The sequence below is a fragment of the Mauremys mutica genome, chromosome 6 (assembly GCF_020497125.1).
Source record: "Mauremys mutica isolate MM-2020 ecotype Southern chromosome 6, ASM2049712v1, whole genome shotgun sequence".
Classification (NCBI taxonomy): Eukaryota; Metazoa; Chordata; order Testudines; family Geoemydidae; genus Mauremys; species Mauremys mutica.
This window is the reverse complement of record NC_059077.1, coordinates 87,734,295-87,756,469: the sequence shown is the minus strand read 5'-3', so window position 1 is coordinate 87,756,469 and position 22,175 is coordinate 87,734,295. Positions and strand designations below refer to the sequence as shown.

At 43.5% G+C, this 22,175-nt stretch overlaps 1 protein-coding gene across 1 annotated transcript in view; it reads left to right on the top strand.

Moving 5' to 3' along the window:
• The window catches only part of LOC123372911 (programmed cell death 1 ligand 1-like), a 32,439-nt gene that overhangs the window by 5,457 nt on the left and 4,807 nt on the right, over window positions 1–22,175 (top strand). The window contains exons 2-6 of the mRNA XM_045021539.1: window positions 9,833–9,901; window positions 17,091–17,453; window positions 18,438–18,719; window positions 19,445–19,582; window positions 20,246–20,287. Of these exons, the coding sequence (XP_044877474.1) occupies window positions 9,847–9,901; window positions 17,091–17,453; window positions 18,438–18,719; window positions 19,445–19,582; window positions 20,246–20,287 (880 nt within the window). The 5' untranslated portion in view covers window positions 9,833–9,846. The remainder of the gene's footprint in view (window positions 1–9,832; window positions 9,902–17,090; window positions 17,454–18,437; window positions 18,720–19,444; window positions 19,583–20,245; window positions 20,288–22,175) is intronic.

Sequence of the window (22,175 nt, the reverse complement as noted above, 5' to 3'; positions counted from 1 at the left end):
CAATGAGCCAAACCATTTTGCACTAGTTTAGTGTGACTGTGTTATTTAATCTCAATTGGTATTAAGTAATATCCTGTTTAATGTTAATTGAAAACAAACCCATTAATTCTGGCAGGTAGAATTTAGCCCTTTATATCAATTACAGTATGTGCTATAAGTGGAGCATTTTCATTTTTCAAATAACAGTATTATGTTCTCAATCTAGTTGTATAGTTTCCATGTACAAGTCATGTGAACAATGTTAAGGGCAGATTAGAACAATGGTTTCCATTTTTAGTATTATAGAATTGAACAAAAATGACCTTACTTCTGTGATTTCTTTTTCAGCTTAAGGCTGTCTAAATAAGCTTGTTGGGAAATAATGAATAATGTCAATATATGTTGGAACAAATTGGAATTAAATTAAATTAGCTCTATACTACCCTTAGGTCCTGATTGTCACACAAATAATATGTAATTTTTGCACAAGGACCAGCTATGTAAGTGAGGGTTTGTACAAACAGGCCCTGAAGGTGAAAAAGGGCTAAATTTTGTAGTAACATAGTTCATAGAACAACTTAAAGAACACAGTCCAAATTTAACTGATAGGTCCTACTAAATGTGGAAAAGGATGAGATTAAAGGGCATGGGCAAAATTCTTTCCTCAGCTATGTGTGCATCTAAGAATAAGAATTTAGTTCTCAGCACGACACATGATAGGTACTCTTCTTAACCAAGAGACTGGCTCTTAGTGTTGGCTCTCATTCATTATATTGGCCTCCTTACTGCACTGACTTGTTCCTATATGTAAGAGTTTCACAACATATTAAATAGTATCACCACACCTTTGTTGTGCCACTTATTGCTTAATTCTGGGGCAAGTGGGCTGCTCAGATATTGCAATAATGGGGGCTATGTAAGAACCTAGAGAGATGGATGGATGGGAGGGGGACACAAAGAACACCTTCCCTCTGGCTGGCCGGGAGCAGGGAACACATTAAATCCTCTGCAAAGATAGCGGAGCTACCAGTCTGATATACACAACTTTGGAGCTGCCAGGAACAATTCTGGATGACTCACTTCTGGGGAAAGCTTTATTTCCAGAAAAATGAGTAAAGTTGAGGTTATTTCTCTTTATACACCCTCCAATGTTACCAGAATCTCTGCTATATTAAAAGCAGTACACCCACGTTTCTGTTTCTAAAGGCCAGATTCTGATACCCTTCATTGTGGTGAATAGAATCTTGCCCTATGAATATCCCATTGAAGTCAATGAAACCACTCATGGAGTAGGGTGTTACCAGTAGTCCCTGGTGGCCTTTAGGTGTATGTGTGGTGCCTTTTCAAGCCAATATGTATAACTGAAGATGGGATCATCAATGACCCATTGCTCCCTGGCTTTACCACTGCTCATAATCTGGCTCCACTATTGGGTGTTACCCGATGTGAAATAGGGTGCCAGAATCTGTTCCCCCAAGGAATTTATAACTTATCTAAGATTTTCCTTAAATCTTGGAGAAGAGGGGTAAATTTGTATATTTCTTCTTAGGGTCCCTTGTACATTACTATATTGTCTCACTGCTGACTGCATAAGAGTTTTATAAGTCAGAAAAATCCAATTGTTGATGACCTTTGATACAAACTTCTACCATGTATATACACAAAACATCAATATTTTAGCAATGGGCTTCTACCTTAGCTGGTGACAAGTTCCATTTCTCAGCAGTGTGTGTGTTTAAAGAGGGAAGATGGAGAGAGGGGGAAGGGAAAGGGACACATGACTCTATTTGTTTCCCCATTTAAGCAAAAATGTTTCCTCAAAATCATAATCAAGGAAGGAGACAAAACCACTTGCAAGCAAACTTATTTAAAGTGCACTTCACTAGAAATGTGTTCATTAAAAAAATGCTGAGTGGATGATATATAATTTGAACTGGAGTTGTAGGGCAGACAAGGGAACTGGGAATGTATCTTCCCCTACAGGAAATTTTTCAAAAATACTTGAGAATTGGTGCATTCCAATGGCAAACGATTTGCTTGAGCACCAAAGTCATCTCATGCAAGGACTGAATCCAGAGAGGTGGTGAATTTCACCAGAGGATGGGAAATTACCCAGAGCATCCCTTTGATTTGGTGGTGGAATTTTAACAAGGTACTATCACGAGTGCCCTCCCCCCGCCCCCCCGGTGTCCCATTTAGCACATTACTGAGAAAACACCTTCAGTTATGTACCTTTTGGTCCCTGAAAAGACCACAAGTGTTGGTGCTAATTTGAACCTAGTACTTGCTGTGAAATAGGAAGGCTGTTGTAAAGAGGATTATGGATTTTTTTCCTTCCTTTCTCACACTCATTCTGTCACTCTCTCTTACTCACAGTCCTGCTCACGCTTTCACGATCTCTGGCTATGTCTTCACTTCAGCCTAGCCCCAAGATAGGAAATCACAAGTTAGCTGTCTCTCTTTATCCTGTATCAGTAGAGTGCTTCACATTGTAGAAGAGCAGTCAATTACCAGACACTTGCTGTCACATACCATGTCCACACTGGCACTGAATCTAATTGTGAGAGTTACACAGCTCTCTGGGTGCGTGTCCCATGGTTCACAGCACCACACAAACACTGCTCCACTCTATGCTCACTTTTGCAGGGCACTCTGAGACAGTTATTCTGTCCTCTCTGGGAATTGTGGGCAGAAATGGCCTAGGCCTGGAAATTCATTTTCGGGCATGGCCCAAGCTGGTGTGCTGTGTCCTCCTTGTGCTCGAAAGTATAGATCCCACTTGTCCAAACAATTGGGACCAACTGCTGCTGTTTATTATGGAGACCATGTTTCTTTGGTCTTCTTCCAGAGAAGCTGGTACCAAAAAATGATGACTGTGTTACAGAGGTGGCTTTTTGGCTTGGAGAACACAGCAACTTGTTGTTACAAGCAGGAGACAAAACCAGCACCATGAGTACATGATGGCATGGACCCAGTTGCTACTGTCTTCCATGGCAGACCCTCCACCCCACAATGCAGACTGCCACTTCTGGATCAGGATCACAAGCACAAGGTGATGGACTACATCACGATGAATACATGACCAGCAGCGGGCCCAGAACTTTCATATGAGGACAGCCACATTTCTGGAATTGTGTTAGGAGTTTTCCCTGGCCCTCGAGCACCAGGACACGCTGATGAGAAAGAAACATTTCTGGACCAATATTCCCTATCACTCTGTAGAAGCTGGCAGCCCCATGTTGTTACTGATCTGTTGGCAATCCGTTCATGGGCTGGCAACTCCACCTTTGGCACAATGGACATGGAGGTTTGCAAGGCAATTACTGCTATGCTGGCCCCCAGAGTTGTAAAAGTTAGAAAAATCCCTGAAATAATTGTGGGGTTTGAATGGCAATGTTTCCCCAGCATCAGGAGCAGTTGTATAGTATACCCATCCTGCTACGTTAGAGCAAGTAAGTACCTTAACAGGAAAGGATACTACTCTGCCATCATGGCAGATTAATAGACACCTACATAGGATGCATGGACAGAGTGCACAATCCCAGGATGTTCTAGAGGTCTGGCCTATTTCAGTATGGGCAGACTGGTACTTTATTCCCTCCTAGTGCCACTGGAACAGAGGTAGACTGTGAAGGATGATTCAGAGTCATTCCATGGTTCCTTAACTGGCTCCAACCCCAGCCAGAGTTGTCCATAAATTGGGGGACATAGTATCCTGGAGATGAAACTATGGGACTAGGCATGGGTCAGCAGAAGAGCTTTGAGCTGACTGGCTTGTGATATGGAAAAGTCTCAAACACATCCCTCTGAAATGCCAGAACCTTCCCGCTCCTCCAAAATTTCACTTTGATAGGTGAGCCTTTTACCAGGGGGAAGGGAAAAGAAGGCAGTCCCAGTGAAATCAGATTGGTAATTATGTCAAACCAATACCGGGCTATTGTGCTCACAAAATGTTGGGGAACTGAGGCACAATGGTAAACTCAGTTGCCCAAGGTCTCAGCGTGAGTGAGTGGCAGAGCTGGAAACACAAACTAGAGATGGAATTCTGGCACCATTGAAGTCAATGGGCATTTTGCCACTGACTTCAATGAAGCCAGGATTACATCCTAGGTTTCCTGACCCTCCATCCATTGAACTATCCTCAGGTCTATGCTAGACAGTTGAGATGGGCTTGAGACCAAACCCCAGATCTGAATGCCCCCAAACTTTGGGAAGTTTGGACCCAGATCTGGATCAGAACTTGGTACCTAAGTCCTCCCAGTATGTTTGCTGAGGTGAATGCACTGTGTTAACATTCAAACAACAGTTTTAACCAACTATGATTTACTGAGAGGAAAAAATGGGAAGTGGTGCTTCAAAGCAACTAATAAAATGTATAAGTTGTTGCCTAAATATCATAACTGCCCTGGAATTTCCCCTTCCTTTTGGTTTGTGGGACCCAATGAATGTTATATTGATGAAGCAGATTTAGTTGAGTTCTGTTACAAAAGGGACAGCAGGAAAAACTGGGTCCTGGCATGTACCTTCTAAGGAAAAAACTCCTTAGAAAAGAATTACTTTTCTTTCTTGCTAACTTCAGAGAGTTAAGGGCACTAAGCAGGCTCAGGCTGTAGGGTCCTGGTTTTCAAATGTGCTGCATATCCAAAATTCCAGGGGAAGTGAATGAATGCTGGGGGTGCTCATCATCTCTGAAAATTAAGCCTTCCATCCTCATCTAACCCTTCTTTTAATAACCTCAGGTGTCAGTGTCTGACTGCCTCTGATAGTCTCTCACACATTAGTTACTCTCAACTCCAGCTCAGTACAATAAAATTTTATTTTGTACAGCCTCTTTCACTGAAACTGTATGTCAAAACACTTTATGGAGTACTGTGTATTTTACGAACGACTTTATACTGCAGAATGTATGGCAGCGTATGATATGGCACAGAACACAGCAAAGCTTGCAATCATAAGGCTAATAACAGAGGGAGAAAATATATGAGATTTGAACAGAGATGCATTGACAACTGATGAGGTAGAAAGTCTGTCGATGCAAAAGCTGTGGAGGTGAAGGGTCTTTCACCAACAGTGGAGAAATTCTGAGAAGGGGCAAAGGGGAAGCTGGTGCTAAAAGCACCAGGAATGGCAAGGTTAGAGAAGACTAGAAAGAGATAAGGTGCATAAAGTTGGCAGAAAAGTATTTCTTCTTGTGTTTGAGATTACTAGCCTATTACTATCTTGAATAGTTTTGTGACATCCAATGACTCTACACTTCTCAGAACTTTTAAGAACTCAGTCACGTCTCCTAATCTCTTTTCCAATTAATACAATGCACCTAAAGTCCCTAAACTCTCCTTGTAATTATGCCACTCAAGATCCTTATCATTTTCATTGCTTCCTTCTATACTTTTTTCTGGTGCTTCAATAACTTCCCTGTAATCTGGTGCCCAGATTGTCTATGGTATCCTAGGGATGATCTCCCTCACTGCTGTTCATATGGTCCCATACTGAGGTCTTCTATTTATCCAGCCTATTTTTTAAACTGTCATCATTTCTGACAGACACTGAATCATAGAGTATGAAAGTTAATCATAGAAATTGGACTTATTAGATCATGAAGTACATCACAAGCAGAATTAGGAACATAGAAATTGCCAGACTGTATCAGACTCATTGTCCAGTTCCTATCTCCAAATGTGGGCAGCACCAGACACTTCAGAGGAAGATGTAATCATTCCACAGTAGGCAGATGTGCAACAGATTGCTGTAAGCTCTAAAGCATGACATGTCTATCACTTCCCATTTTTTTGCATTAACTGTTATAATTGTGGATGTTCTTGTATTCCATATAAATGTCCAGTTCCTTTTTGTCTTTAAGTTCTTTGCCTCAATGGCATCCCATGACAATGAGTTATGCACTGAGTACTAAAGGCTTTTTAAATCAGCATTTAGTTTTCTACCTTCAATTTTATTTCCATGTTCCCTATAGTACCTTTTTATTTTATTTTATCTACTCCAGTGATGACAATAACAATGATTATGGTAGCCCACAGAGGCCCCAGGCAGAAATTGGAGCCCTATCGTTCAAGGCATAGTAAATATGTAAAACAAAAAGACAGTCCCTGTCCCAAAGCTTACAATCTAAATGCAAGAGTAGAGACAACAGATACATTTGGAGGGTTGGGGGGACAAGCAGAAGGTATCAGTGAGACAATTTATATTAAAGTTCCAAGTGACAGGGCTTCCACCACTTCTCTTGGGAGTCTCTTCATTTGATTGCTCCTAGCTATGAGGCTGCCTTCTTTTACCACCCTGGTAACTTCTCCCCCTCCTTGGTTATACAATTTAAATACTTCTTGCTTAGTCAACCTACATGAATTTAATTCTTGTAGTCTTTCCTCATTTAGTGGTTCCCTCTTGAACCATGAACCCTTTTGTTACTCTTCTTGGAACTCCTTCTAATTTGTCAACATCTGTGTAGTAGTGAATATGATTAATGTGTTATTTCCCCTCCCATTTAAGATTATGGAGATGTTAAATAAGTCTTGCCATTACACCAGTCTCTGCTGCTCCTCACTGCATGCCCCCTTCCAATATCAAAAGTAACATTGTTCATACCTAAGACTACGTTTTAGTCATGGGCATTTTTAGTAAAAGTCATGGATAGGTCATGGGCAGTAAACAAAAATCCACGGCCCGTGAGCTGTCCATGACTTATACTATATACCTGTAGCAGGGTGGAACCCTGCTCCGGCCCTGAAGGGGTTAAAAACAGCCCTGGAAAGGGGCCAAGGCTCAAGAAAGCAGCCTTTATGCTGGGCTGACTGAGGGAAGTGTCTGCAGCTGGGGCCATGCCCCAAACTGAACAGGGCCTTATAAGAAGGCCAGGGAAGCCAGAAGCTCAGACAGTCTCTCTCTGCCTTCAGAGAGAGAAGGGCCTGGCTGCAGGGGGTTTGAGACTGGATACCTGAGTGAAGCAGGGCTGGGGAAAGGCTGAGGAGCTGGGGAGCTCCAGCCTAGAAAGCCCCAGGCTGCGGCCAACTGGTACTGGGGGTTGCAGAGGGCAGCCCAGGGGTAGGCCAAGGCAGCAGGTCCAAACCCCTTTGCCTGTGATGAGTAGGCTGATACTGCAGTCTGCCCCAGAGAGTGGGGCTAGACAATGACTGGCAGTAGCCAATACTGAGGCAAGGTGGGGATAGAGGGTGGGGGTTCCCTGAGGAGGGGAGACCCTAAGAGAAAGGGGTTACTGCTAGGGGGCAGCACCCCATGTAAAAGGGCACCAGGACCAGGGAGGGACATGGGGGCCTGAAGACAGGTGGATCACTGGCCTGCAGAGGGCGCTCCGAACACTGGACTGAGCTAATTCCCAGAAGCACCAGCAGGAGGCGCCGCAGGGGTGAGTCTGACCCATTACAATACCCCTAACTAAAACTATGGGAGGGGGCCATGGGTGATTGGGGGGGCAGTCAGGGCGCTGTGAGTGCTGGGGGAGGTGGCCCAGGACCCCCGCTGGTGCTGGGGAGGGGCGTGGCCCATGGCCTGCTGCCCGGGTCCCCCGGTGGTGCTGGGGGGGATGGTTGGCAGGGTGAGAGGGGCACCCTACCCATCTCCGCATGTCCCTGCAGCTCCTAGGTGGCAGAGGAGCCAGGGGGATACGCGCACTGCTCCTGCCACAAGTGCTGGCTGCAGAGCTCCCATTGGCCAGGAACCGCAGGCAATGGGAGCTGCGGGGGCATGGACCATGGGCAGTGTGGAGCCCCCTGGCCCCTCTGCTACCTAGGAGCTGCAGGGCCATGCCAGTGGGAGCTGGGGAGCCCCCCACCCCATCCTGAGCCAGCACCAGCCACTGCAGAAGTCATGGAGGTCATGGAAAGTCATGAAATCCGTGACTTCCATGACCTCCGTGACAGACTCACAGCCTTATTCATACCCTCTCCGTATTTGAATTATTTTTTAGAGTAAGATCTGTTAAATGTTTTAGTGAAATCCAAATATGTTATATCTATCATGTTTCTCTTTGTCCATTGATTTTGTAACAAAAAAAAAGTTTTTTGGTCACCAATGACACCCATTGCAAATAATCCAATAACCAAATATCACAAACCATTGGATATTTATTACCAAATGATTCTTTGGTAATCCTCCTAGGGCTTCCTAGTGGAAATAGCTGACCTACTACTAGCAGATGAGAAATTAATTCTTCATTTCCTTTTGTGTGACCATTTCCACTAGGAAGCCCAGCATCTTAGACTTTAAAAAGAAAAATAGCCCAACCAATGAGGAATGGTTCAAAAAAATGAGAGGTTTTGGTTATGGAAAAAATAACTCCCCAAGTACATACCCAGCAAAGTAGACAGAGGACAGATAATCAAATATCTAAGTCTAAGATGCTGAGAATTCACAACTTGCAGTGAAGGCTGAAGGAGCTGCAGGATCACAGTGCTCAAGTAGGGCACCAAAAAACTGAGGAACTAAAATTCTAACACTCATATTGTTCTGGTGAGTTCAAAAATTTCTCCTTGCGTTCTTTATTTCCTTACGTTTATTTCTGGGTCTATTTTGTTTGCTTTATTGGTTGTGTCTCTCAGGGGCGGCTCTACGAATTCCGCCGCCCCAAGCAGGGCGGCGCACAGCGCCGCTCGCGCTGCTGGGCGCCGGTCCCGCGCCTACGGTGGAGCTTCCGCAGTCATGCCTGCGGGAGGTCCACACGAGCCGCGGGACCAGCGTACCCGCCGCAGTCATGCCTGCAGGAGGTCCGGTCATCCTGTGGCTCCGTTGGACCTCCCGCAGGCATGACTGTGGCTTGGCACGCTTGGCACGCTGGGGTCTGGAGCCGGCCCTGGTGTCTCTGTATCTGCTTGATTTTATAAAAATAAAATCTGCTCCTTATTTTCCTACCTCACTAGCTCTGGCATATTTAAGACTATTTCATTCCATTGCTTTTTCTTTTGTTTACTTGTGTGTCTGAAAAAAGTACAAAGAATAGTCTCTTTGTTAATAATCAATAGCACAAAAGGCTGCCCACAATAAAACTAGATTTATTCCTTTCAGATGCATTATTTATGGGCTGTCTGTTGTCAATACAGTATGGTACTTTGTGGCACATAATGTATCACGACTCCATGCAGAGAGAACAGAATAAGCTTTCCACTCCTGAAAGTCCCTTCATGAAAAATCTAACCTCTTTTGACCAGACTAAAGGCCAGACTGTCCCTGGCCTTTGCATGGGTGAGTGGGAGAGAAGATAGAAGGAGGCCACCCTTTCCCTTTGTGTGTCCTACACTGAGACCTAAAACACATACAGGCCATGAGCACAGAGGGCTCATGTGAAAATTCCACTAAAAGGGTGACTGGGGTGGAGAGGAGACAAAGTCAGGGCTGTTCTACTATCAAGCCACAAAGCATGCCAGACTCCTTCAGCTATGGGAGTTTGGGAAGTATGTTTATACATGTACAAAGCTTTATTGACTATGAAAATTCATCTTCAGTTGCTTATAATATTAATGGGTACAGTTTCAAAGCGAGGTTATTGTAGTTACTGTAAGAAATAATCCTGGAAAGTATCTGGTGTCGATAAGTCCCCTTTGGACTCGTGAAATCATAAAGGCTCAGATGCAGATCTCTAAAAGTGATTTCCTTGTTTTCAGTGTCAGAATTTAGTGTACCACAATATACAGCATGTGCCTGTGTCTTTATAACCCAGAAAGTCGTTTGATTCAGTCAGCATGTAAGGTCCTATTTATATTTTCTGACTTTTAAGAACCTGGAAAGTTGGTTAACTTTTAATAACTTTATGGTAAAGGAGTTTGCTACATCTCAGTATGATAAGGCAGTTGGGAAAATTTAAGTTGCTAATATTGTTGTGTTTTAGACTCCTCTGAGAAAATGTTCAGAATCCTGTCAATCCTGATATTGGAAGTGCAGCTCTACTTGATAAGAGGTGAGAGATCTTCTCTTTTAACTTTCATCAATATAACTAGCATAAGAATACAGCTACAGCCTTTATACGTGCATTTCAAAGTCTTCACCAAGATTTGCAAAAGTGACTAGTGATTTTTGGGAGCTCTGTTTTGAGCGTCCAAATGGAGGAGGCTTGTAGGGCAGAGACGTAGCCACGGGTGGGCCTGGATAGGCCACAGCCCACCCATTTAGCACCCAGGCCCACCACCAGAGTCTTAGCTCTGCTCCAGCCCCAGCACTTGCCCCGCTCCGCGCCTGCCTGCCCGGCGTTCCAGCCAGGAAGTCAGGTTGAGGGCTTACCCTGCTCCACCCATCCAGGACTCCAGCCGGGGAGTGGAGTTGGGGCATGGGGGCTTGCCTGCCTGAATGCCCCAGTGCCCCAACCCCACTCCCCGGGTGCATGATGGGGCCCCTGGGGGCCCCAGGCCAGTGTGTCCATTGCCTTCTGCAAGGCCAGCTGGAGAGGATAGGGGGAAAGTAGCTCTGATCCCTCCTGGCCCCCCTCCCCTGTCATTGCCCATCCCCCAAAGTTGGGGCCCACCCAAGTATCCCATCCTGGCTACACCACTGTTGTAGGGGGCAGAGTTTCAAAGTGTAGGTGCTCAGCACTTCCAAAAATCAGGCTCCTTTAAGAAATCTCATATGGGGCATCCAAAAACTGAAACATCCACAATCACTAGCGACTTTTAAAAATCTTGGGTGTTTCCCTCCAAGTGGCACCCATCAATTTTTCCATAAATGGCCATTTTCTTAACAGAGACATTTTCCTTCATCCATATCCACTGATCCATTTGTTTTTTCCTCTCTCTATCTAATCTATTTATCTAATCTATTTACTTTATATGACACCTCCATCACCATGGCAGCTGAGCACCTAAATCATCCAATCCTCATCACCCGAAAATTATCAGGCTTCTAGCTACACAATAACTCACTCTTGCATATTCAGTGAAACTAAATGACTTTAATTGGATAAGAGAAATAAACAAAATAAAAACAAAGGCCTCAAATAAATCCAATCCTATTATTAAACTGATAAGAGCAACAAAGAGTCCTGTGGCACCTTAAAGACTAATAGATGTATTGGAGTATAAGCTTTTGTGGGTGAATGCCCACGCATGTGTCTGACGAAGTGGGCATTCACCCATGAAAGCTTATGCTCCAATACATCTGTTAGTCTTTAAGGTGCCACAGGACTCTTTTTACAGATCCAGACTAACACGGCTACCCCTTTGATAGTAAACTGTTAGTAATTATTAAATATTTGATTTGTGGTAACATCAAAGGCCCCACTCAGGATTGAGGTCCAATGTACCAGATGTTATACAAATACATAAGAAGACACAGTTAGGGACTAGAGACAAGTCAAGGAATAGGCTAGCTGTCCATATAAGGAATGGGCTAGGGAAAATAAATCTTTGGACCCAGATCTATGTTGTCCTAATATCCCTTTATGCCTCTACCCACTGAAGAATATCTCCAATATAGAGGCTATTTGGATGGTAAAGCCAGCTATAGTCCCTGGCTTAGGGGCTTCTATCTAAAACACTTATATGGCCCCCATCAATGTAGTATCTGAGTGCATTTCAATCTTTAATGTATTTATCCTCCCAATACTCCTGTGCGGTAGAGAGGTACTATTACCCCCATTTTACAGGTAGCAAACTGAGGCACAGAGAGACTACGCAACTTGCTCAAGGTCACACAGGAAGTCAGTGCTAGAGAGGGAAATTGAACCCACATCTCAAGTGTCAGGCTGGCATCTGAACTACTGGACCATCCTTCCTCTCTCTCTAGCAGGGCTGCTCTAGGTTTTTTGCTGCCCCAAGCAAAAAATGTTTTGGCTGCCCCCACCCCAGCCCTGCTCTCCCCCCTACCCACACCCTCCCCGCCCCAGCCCTGGGCTCTCCCCCCCTGCACCCCATGCTGCCCCAGCTCTGGGCTCCCCCCTTCACCCGTGCCCCCCCACCCATACCCCCTGCCACCCCAGCCCTGGGCTCTGCCCCCTCCCCCCACACCCCCAGCTGCCCCAGCCCTGGGCTCTCCCCCCCGCCACCTGCACCCTCTCACCCCAGCCCTGGGTCACTGGTAACTTGCTCCCAGGGCGGGTCATTCAGCAGAATTTTGGATGTGCACAGAACGCAGACTGGATCCCATATGGTTACAGAACTGCAGTAAAGTGGAACCATTTTCAGCTTGTGTGATTGGAGGATATCTGGATGCATATTATAAGACTGCCCTCCATAAATGAGGAAAAGTTGAGGTGCCTTTATTATTCTTTTGTTCCACTCTTTGTTTCTATGGGGAATTTGCCAATGCAATATCATTGTCTTCCTTTTAAACAAATAAAACTAAAAAAAAAAAAGGGCAATGGCTGTGAAAATAGCAGTTCCAGTCCTAAAAGCCATTGGGAAGCATTTCTTGCTCAATTTTATCCTACTTTTTCTACAGCAAATTACAGTGGATCAGTATATTTGATTTGGGAGAAATGAAGTAACAGCTGCCCAAATTGAGCTTGAGCACTCCTGAATTTTGAGGTGTTCAAATCTGGAAGGCAGGTGCTAGATTCCCTTTCTGAATATTAGCTAAAGTCAATTTCTGCTTCCATGGCTCAGAAGTGGAAATCTTCCTACATGCCTGGTACTGTATCTAAAGCTACCCAGGTCCAGTAGAGCCTCCCCTCCCTTACTTTTCATTTTAAATTCTAGTGGGATCCACATACCTCCCTTGCTGGGCTTCAGATAGAAAGGGGCACTGTCCATTTAGTCCACCCAATTCTTTCTTTGGGGACTGCAAGGTGAGGTCACAGCAGTATCCCTAATCCAGTCTGGGGATGTCTTCTGAAGGGGATATCTGGGCCAAAGCCTTCTACTCCTTGGGCACACTTGTTCCCCATTCACAGTGCCATCCTGCTCTAGCAGTGAGCTCTCCATTCACAGCAAGCTGCAGCATGAGGTTTCAGCTACCATACTCCCTCCCTCTCCCCTTCCTGTTGATAGCAGCCAAGGGAATGCTGGGAAATGTAGTTCTTTCCCTGCTCCGGGGCTGGCTCTATAGGCAGGGAGCTAACCAAGGAACTACAGCTCCCAGGGCCCCCCGCTGGTTCTCAGCTCCCAGGCTGGATCCCTGCCAGCTGCCGCCCCTGCAAATGGGCTGCCCCAAGCACCTGCTTGCTTTGCTGGTGCCTAGAGCCGCCTCTGCTCTCTAGGCATAGCTATGGGTGTGAGTGTAGACGAAGCACTGTAGAACCCTGTGTATTCATGGTTGCTGCAGCAGCCTGTAGAGCAGCGGTTCCCAAAGTGTGGGTCGTGGCTTTAAGTGGGGTCGCTCCATCAGCAGATGGGGTTGTGGCAATCCTGAGTGTGTGGAGGATGCCATTTTACTGCTCTAATGGATGCCACTGACAGTTCAGGATGGTTTCATCATTTCATACAGTTTAAGGCCAGAAGGGATAATCAGAGCATATAGTCTGACCTCCTGTATATCACAGACCATTAAATTTCATCCAGATGCCCCTATGTTAAGCCCTAGGACTTTCATGAGACCAAAGACTTTCAGTCCTCAGGAGACCAAACTATGTGCCACAGGCAGCCAGGGCCGGCTCCAGGCACCAGCAGAGAAAGCACATGCCTGGGGCAGCACATGCTGAGGGGCAGCATTCTGTCCATTCTTGGGGCTGCACAGTCCGGGCAGCTTTTATTTTTGCTTTGGCAGTTTGGGCAGCAGTCCAAGCGGCTTTCTTTTTTTTTTTGCTTGGGGCAGCAGGCAGCAAACCAGAGTAACTAAGGTGCTACCAGTGCTTGAGGTTCCTGCAATGGCAAGAAACTGAATAGGTGAGAGATGTCCAGATACCACACTACATGCTATAGAGGAAGGTGGAAAAAACCCAGGTTCCAGCCAACCTGACCTGAGGGAAATTCCTTCCCAACCCCAAACCTAGTGATCAGTTGCATAGGCGCAGACTCCATGGGTGCTCCGGGGCTGGAGCATCCACAGGGAAAAATTAGTGGGTGCTCTGCATCCACCAGCAGCCAAGCTCCCCTCCCTGCTCCCCATGCCCCACCTCATCTCCACCTCCTCCCCTGAGCACACTGCATCCCTGTTCCTCCACCTACCTCCCAGCGCTTGCTGCCGCCAAACAGTTGGGAGAGAGGGGGGAGGAGTGGGAATGTGGCGCTTTCAGGGGAGGAGTCAGGGAAGAAGCGGGGCCAAGGTGGGGATTTGGGGAAGGAGTTGGAATAGGGGCAGGGAGAGGGTGCAGTTGGGGTGGGGACTTTGGGGAAGGAGTTGGAATGGGGGCGGGGCAGGTGCAGGGGACGCAGGGGTGGAGTTGGTGCAAGGCCGGGGGCAGAGAGGGGGTCAAGCACCCACCGGCGTGAGCAGAAGTTGGTGCCTATGATCAGTTGGACCCAGAGCATGTGAGCAAGACTCACCAGCCAGGCATCTAGAAAGAGGATTCTCTGTATCCCTGACAACACTGGTCCTCCTCATCTGATGTCCCATCTTCACTGTAGCCAATCTCTGATGCTTCAGACGAAGGTGGAAAGAGAAAACAAACACAAGCCCAGAATACATCTACCGAATTGTACATCAGGAAAAAAAAATTCAGTTCAGGAGACCTGCTGAACCCTCTGAAGCATGAGATTTGATTATAGTCATTATCTTAATGCACAGGTGCAAGTGTTATGAACATGTAGAGGTAATGCTGTTCTTCCCATCGCAGATGAAGGGACGTGATGAATGGGGGATACATAGATTCACAGGTTCCAAGGCCAGAAGGGACCACTATGATGATCCAGCCTGACCTCCCCCACACAAAGGCCATAGAATTTCTCCCAGCTGGATTAAATCATATCTTTTAACCAGATCTCACCTTACAGACTCCCAGCAATGGGAGTCCATCACCTCCTCAGGAAAGCTGTTCCAAAATTCGTTTACCCTCTCAGCTAGGAAAGTGTGTCTTATTTTAAGGCTGAATTTGTCTTATGTCAACTTCCAGTCATTGGATCTTGTTATGCCTTTGTCAGCCATGTTGAAAAGCCACCAACTACCAGGATCAATAGAGGATCAAGCAGTGTGGAACTCTGCTCCACCACTTCTCCTTCCTTCCTCCCCCACATCCTCTCACATCTATTCCTCAGAATGACCCACCACACACATAGCTGGAGCTGGATAACCGCTATAGGAGGTACTGGAGTTGCCTCTATCAGCCTTCTGCAGATAGAGAGTTTCATTATGCAAAAGGAATTTTTCACTGGCTATCTTTAGACATTATAAGGCCATTTTTTACCACATAAGCAGTTCAAAGTGGTCTTAGCAAACTGGAGAATACAGTCCAAAATATCTATTAAATACTGCTAAGAATAAAACCTTCACTTTACCTTTCTCTAGACATGCAAATGGAATTTACAGCACACAGATATTCTTTCACTCTTATTTATTATTTCACTTTCACCACAAGGTGCAGTTGAAACCATACTTTCTGTGTAAATATGAGATCATAAATGATATAGATAAAAAGCAGCAAAGAGTCCTGTGGCACCTTATAGACTAACAGACGTATTGGTGCATGAGCTTTCGTGGGTGAATACCCACTTTGTCGGATGCACGTAGTGGAAATTTCCAGGGGCAGGTATATATATGCAAGCAAGAAGCAGGCTAGAGATGATAAGGATAGTTCAATCAGGGAGGATGAGGCCCTGTCAAATTTGCAGATGAACTGAAGCGCAGCAGTTTCTCTTTGAGCTCAGGATTAAACACCATCAGCTCAGGATTAAACAAAGACTGTGAATGGCTTGCCAACTACAAAAGCAGTTTCTCATCCCTTAGTTTTCACACCTCAACTGCTAGAAGAGGGCCTCATCCTCCCTCATTGAACTAACCTCGTTATCTCTAGCCTGCTTCTTGCTTGCATATATATACCTGCCCCTGGAAATTTCCACTACATGCATCCGACGAAGTGGGTATTCACCCACGAAAGCTCATGCTCCAATACGTCTGTTAGTCTATAAGGTGCCACAGGACTCTTTGCTGCTTTTACAGATCCAGACTAACACGGTTACCCCTCTGATACATAGATAAAAAGGAATGGCTTGAGACTCTTTTATATCATTCTTCCGTGATGACAATTACTAACAAGTGAAGCAACAATAACACTGCTAAAAAAAATGAAGTTTTTCCTACTGATATTTCATTAATTAATTACACAAAGTTGAGGATGCATGAGTAGCTATCTGGATTTATCTTGATTATCACTATCAATGATTGCTAGCACTACTGCATTAAATCTGCCACTGTATTGTACAGGTGATGTTACAAATAAAATAAAACATAATACACATTGAATTTTATAGTGGAAATAACATTATGCATCAAATAAAGTTTTAAGGTGTAAATAGTATACAGCAATAAATATTTCAGGCTCATGTGACTGAATGTCTCAAATGTCATGAAATTTACTCTTGGCAGCTAACTAAAGGAATTGTTTTGCCATCCTTTCTCACATGAGCTTGTATCTTGCTCTGCAAGAAGTCCCACTGACAAGATTCATTGGAACTATTCATGGAGTAAGGTGCTACTCCACATAAGTGTGGCAGAATCAGAACTGCGGTGATGATTGAAGGCTGCATTGTGTGATGCCTCTGGTCTATAAATTCCTCCAGGAATGTGTACTTACAATGGACAAATTTTGCTGTCCTTTGCATATGTGTGTATCCAGGGTAAAGCTATTGATTTAAAAGGAGTCGCACTGGAGTCACACTGGTTTAAAGGATAAAACAAATTGGCTTAGCATGTCCACATGTTCCTTTTAGAGAAACTTCAGGGTACACAAGGTACCGTAATAATTTTAGACAAGTGCCTCTTGTGTAAATATCCATCCAAAGACAATCATGGGTTATTTCTGAGGTGCAGAGAACCTCAGCTTATATCTTCTTCTGTCTTTGTATTTTGGACTCTGAAATCAGTATGGAATCAAGTGGATTTGCTATTTACTCACAGTTATTCATGGGGGAAAAATTAGAACAATAGCAAAGAAAAGGCTGCAAAGTTATAGTCTAACCAATAATTGTGAATGTTTGAATTTTTGACACATTTTGACCCAATGACCCAATTAAAGGAAAAGTCATAACATTTGCTCAGTGGGAATCATATGGTTTTGTCTATCTTAGCTTTTTTCACAGTTGAAGTTCCTCGGCTACAGTACATTACAGAATATGGAAGCAACGTGACCATGGAATGCAGGTTTCCAGTGGATAGCCAGTTAAATCTTAAAGACTTAAGTGTCAGTTGGGAGCAAAAAGGGTTAAAAGAGCAAAAATCAAAAGAAGTTTATACTCTTCAAAAGGGGGAGGAAGACCTTAAATCCCAACACAGAGACTATAGGGGAAGAGCAACATTGTTACGTGACAAATTGAATTTGGGATGTTCAGTGCTTCAAATCACCAGCGTAAAGCTCATGGATGCAGGGTCTTACCGCTGTCTCATTGACTACAGAGGAGCTGATTACAAGTACATTACTTTGGAAGTAAAAGGTTAGTGGCTATATAAGACATGAATAATATATTAACTCAAATTTAATATTCCGCTTCCCAAGATCAGCACTAACACTTTCTGGCTCTTCTACAAAGACATTGGGCTCAGTCCTCAGGTATACCTAAGCAATATTTGGGATAGCTCATAGAGGGGGAGTAAAGGTGGCTTTATATCACCTTTCCTTTCTTCTGGATTCTGGAACTTGCTTTGTTCCCAGCACAACTTGGAGCAGCTTTAGGGCTGCTCTAAATTGTACCATCTTGTAACAGATGAAGTGGGGATTGCCCAAGTGTTTGTACCTGTCAGGCCAGGGACCTGTTATTTGTAAGAGCCTAACAATATTAAACATAATTTACACTGATGTAACTGAGGACAGAATTTGGCTCATGGCCTTTTTTGCTGCTCATAGCATGTCAATGAGATTCTGAGTTGAAACCTCTCCTGTGCGATCATTTAGAGGAAGGGTTTTTTGAAAGGCAAAGAATGGAGATCCCAGTTTTAAAGGATCAGCTGTGTTCTTTTGGCTTGTGTTTGCAAGCATCTAGTCATACAATGATAATGCCACAGATGAAAGCTGGTGTTACACAAACATTCCGAACACCTATTTTTCCCTCAGGTGGCCTGAATTGTTCTTTATTATAGTACCACTGTTATATTTATTCCAGTAAAGCCTGCAGGCCCCATCAGTGAATGGAGCTCCATTGTGCTAGGCACTAGCTTTCTCTAGATCCATGAATTACAAGCACGTGATCTAGTGTGGCTCTGCAAGAAGTAGACTGAAGAAAGAATAGACATGGTAGGCCTGAGGAGGACTGAGCAATGCATACTGTATTCTTCTGCAGAATGGCCATCATTTCAAATTGTAGTACATCAGATACAATTGTAGATAAGTAACAGTGAAAGAAAGAGAGAGAAAGAGGAAGGAATAGTGGAAAAATTGCTTTTAAATATGTATTAATTTCACTAAACTTGTTCTTATGCAGCATCCTACACGAGAATAAATGTACAAATAATGAGTGAACCTGCAGAAGAGGAGTTAGTTTTAACTTGCCAGTCAGAAGGATATCCTCTAGCTGAAGTGTTCTGGCAAAATGAGAAGAATCTTAAAGTCAACGGATCTGTAAATACCACCTACACATTGACCACAGATGGACTATATAATGTAACCAGTATGCTGACATTCAAGCCAAATGCTAGTGAAAACTACAGCTGCACATTCTGGTCTAAAGAACTGAATGAAAAAACTTCCTACATTTTCACTTTAGGTTCGTATCTCTTTTTGAACTTTTACATAGGGGTTGCCACAATATATGTGTGTGTGTGTGTGTGTGTGTGTGTGTGTGTGTGTGAGAGAGAGAGAGAGAGAGCGAGAGAGAGAGAGAGAGACAGAGTTTGTAGAAGCTGATTATGTGCTTTGATTTTAGGATATATAGTATTATATCAATCTCTAAAATTCCTTCCTAGTAAGTAGTATAGTATTGATTTTTTTGGAGATAAAACAAATCAAATGTATTTGCTTTTGGAAACCTGGCATTTTACTAGTTCTTTCTGAACCCAGACTAGTTTTGCTGTTAATATACACAACCTTCCCCTGTCACATATTTGCATTTCCTCCCCTAAATTCTAGAATAGCTGCCCTTGCTTAACTGTCAGTACAATGATACTCTCAGCGTATATTTCCAATCTCCATGGTCTTCCATTTTCTAGAATTCTATCCCACTAGTCTTCAGTCAGTGCACAGATGATTTATAATAGTATTCACTGTATAGTAGTCATGGGCCTAATTCTCATTTGCAGTAAGAGCCCTTTACACCACTCTGGCAGCTTAAAGGAGTCTTACTGTAAGTGTGAAAACTTATACCCAACCACTTTAGGGACTCTTTGCTCTGCCATGGTGGTGTAAAGAGGCTGTAGTGTAAATGAAAGTAAGGTCCAATCATTTTATAAACTATATTTCTTTTTTTTTTCTTTTTTCTTTTTTTTTTTGTAGCTCGACAAACAGCAGTTGTTGGAAAAAAATCTCTGAATTTATTTGTCATCCCAACCTGTGTAATAGTGGTTGTTCTCATATCTGCATTAACTATCTTTCTAAAGAGAAAATCATTCACAAAGCTCCATGCCAAAAAAGGTACATTTTGACTTTATTTAGTGCGTCCTGTCTCCTAATTTGCTCTTCAGGCCTTTCAGAACAACTGGATGGTTTCTACCCACACTCACTTTTGTTTTCCAGAGGAACTCTGATCTAAAGATGACTGATTTTTCATTGAGTTAGGCTTTACTTCCCTCACCATGTGACACAGGAATTTTATGTATGATTTTTGTTCAGATTAAATAGCTAACAGGATGGTGTATGTACCATACTCTTTACTGAACTATTATTAGCTGGGTTTACTTGATCTATTTATTTTGCTTTTTTTCTTAATGTTTTACTATCTGAAAGAAAACATTAGTGGAGAAGTAATAATGGATAATGGCCTATTATGCAACTCTGGTCTTGGTAATAAATCACTTCTCCAGTAAACTATACATGAATTCTGATTACCTTAATACAGAATTTGAATGGAAACAGGATTATGGGCCTAATCCTGCAATTAAGGGCTGTAGGATTTGGCCATACAGTTGTTGGACAGAAGAACTGTGGAGAAATTTGTTACAGTCTCATGCCAAATAGAAGAACACAGATGTTTTGGATATTTAAAAATCTTTTGAATTATATTAAGTTATTTTTTTAAAGTAGAAACTTTTAAAATAAAATTCTCTAAATCAGATTTGTTCACACTTGCTTTAACAGACAAAAAAAGAAAATGTCCTCAGTTACAGAAAGAAGACAACAGTAAGTCATGGAATTTTAAACTTCCTGCTTATGACTTTTTCTTTTTAATAAGGGCATTGTCAATATATAAAGAATCAGTCAAATGAGAACACTAAAGAACCACTATGTACTTTAGAGTCTAAATTTGACTTTCCTTAACATTGCTACAGCCTAGTAGGAATGTTCTCCAGATTCTACATGTAATCTTATGACTTTCCAGATAACACAGAAATTTGTAAATAATACAGAACAGGTCACTTCCTCCCTCCAAGGTATTGCCTTGGCTGTTAATCTGGTTCTGGGTCCACGTCAGGACATTGTGTTTCTCCTAGTCATAATCTGGTACAGTACCAGATGATAAACTAACTTTGTTTTGGTGAATGTAGAGTTTTCTGTAGTAGTAAGTATTGCATGAGACTTGCTTCTCCTTGGCCTTTGTCTCAAATCTAGTATAGTATCTGTTTTTATCAATATATCAATTAAGATGTCCTTTCCTGGGGACTATATCCTGTCCTTATTGAGGATGGACTTGATAATCAAATGGGTCTTTTCCATCTTAAACTCTTATGAATGTATGACTTTCCTTGTCGTACAGAAATTTGCACAAAGCAAAGAATAGGTAATTTCCAAATGTATCTGAACTTCCACAAACTGTATTACAACAGAACTTTCATTTTGTGAAAACAAGACAAAGCAAGCAATAAGCAAGATAACAGCATAGATCTGACTACCCCCACCAAAGAATTTTCTACATTTGGTTCTATTTCGTACTGTTATTATCTGGGTTAAACCTTGTTATGGGTTGAGATTAAACCTTTCTAAAACTGATGCGTGAATATGCCCTTCATTTAAGATACGTGGAAAGGACCAATCAGGGGCCTCACCTAAAACAAGGCCTAATAGAGTCTGCCCAGAAATTAGCACTATGTGGGCGGAAGGTTCCATTGAGTATTGTTCTGACCAGTCATGGGTGAGAGAGAGTCCATGAGAGTGTCTGTCAGTATGGAAAATGCTACGGGGGGTGGGACAGATAAGAAAATGAGAGGATTCAGAGGCAGCAAGAAAGCCAACCAGGAGTCTGTAAGCATGATGTGTGACCCTAGAAAAAGCTAGAGAGAGAGGTTTTGGGTCTGGTACTGGCTAAAGAAGCTTGAGACTGTAAGCAAAGAAGCTATCCTGTTGTTTTGGTTCTTTCTGCATTCAGAGAAGCAGGACATTGTGCATTTCTTGTAAATAAACAAAATTGAATGAAAGAAAATAATAGACTCCCCCATAAATTTCTACTTCCAACTGGAGATCCCCAGAGACCAGAATTTTGACTAGCCATTCAGGTCAAAAAGGGATAACAATATTTATATACTTCAACCTGAGATATTGTAGATAAAAATCTATATAAAGCTGTTTATCAATAATATGCTGAAGATAGACCCAGGACAAAAACAGTTTGGAGAACTGCCAGCGACTAGACTCCATAGGACATAGTTAAAATAATGGGCCAGATTCTGGCCCCTGATAAGCCTGCTTTGCATCACAAAATGCCCTTAAAGCCAGTCTCTGTGGCCAAAGGGAAATTCTCCTGGCATAGGGAGCAGATTCTGTTCCACTAACCTCTCCCTAAACCAAGCACAGGTTATGTGCCAGGGTTGTTGGCAGGGCTTTGGAGCTGTGCTCCGGCTCCGCTCCAGCTCCAGGCAAAACCCTGCAGCTCCATTGCTCCGGAGCTGCTCCACACTCCAGTTCCGGGCTCGGCTCCAAAGTCCTGGTTGTTGGCAGTAGGAGGGACTGTGGCCACAGTGTTGCTGTGTCCTGGCAATCCCTAGTTGCCAGAATGGCCCCTTGGGAGTCATTGAAGCGGGACATAATTTAGAGCAGTCCCAAAACTGTTTTAAGTTACTCCACAGGCCAAGCC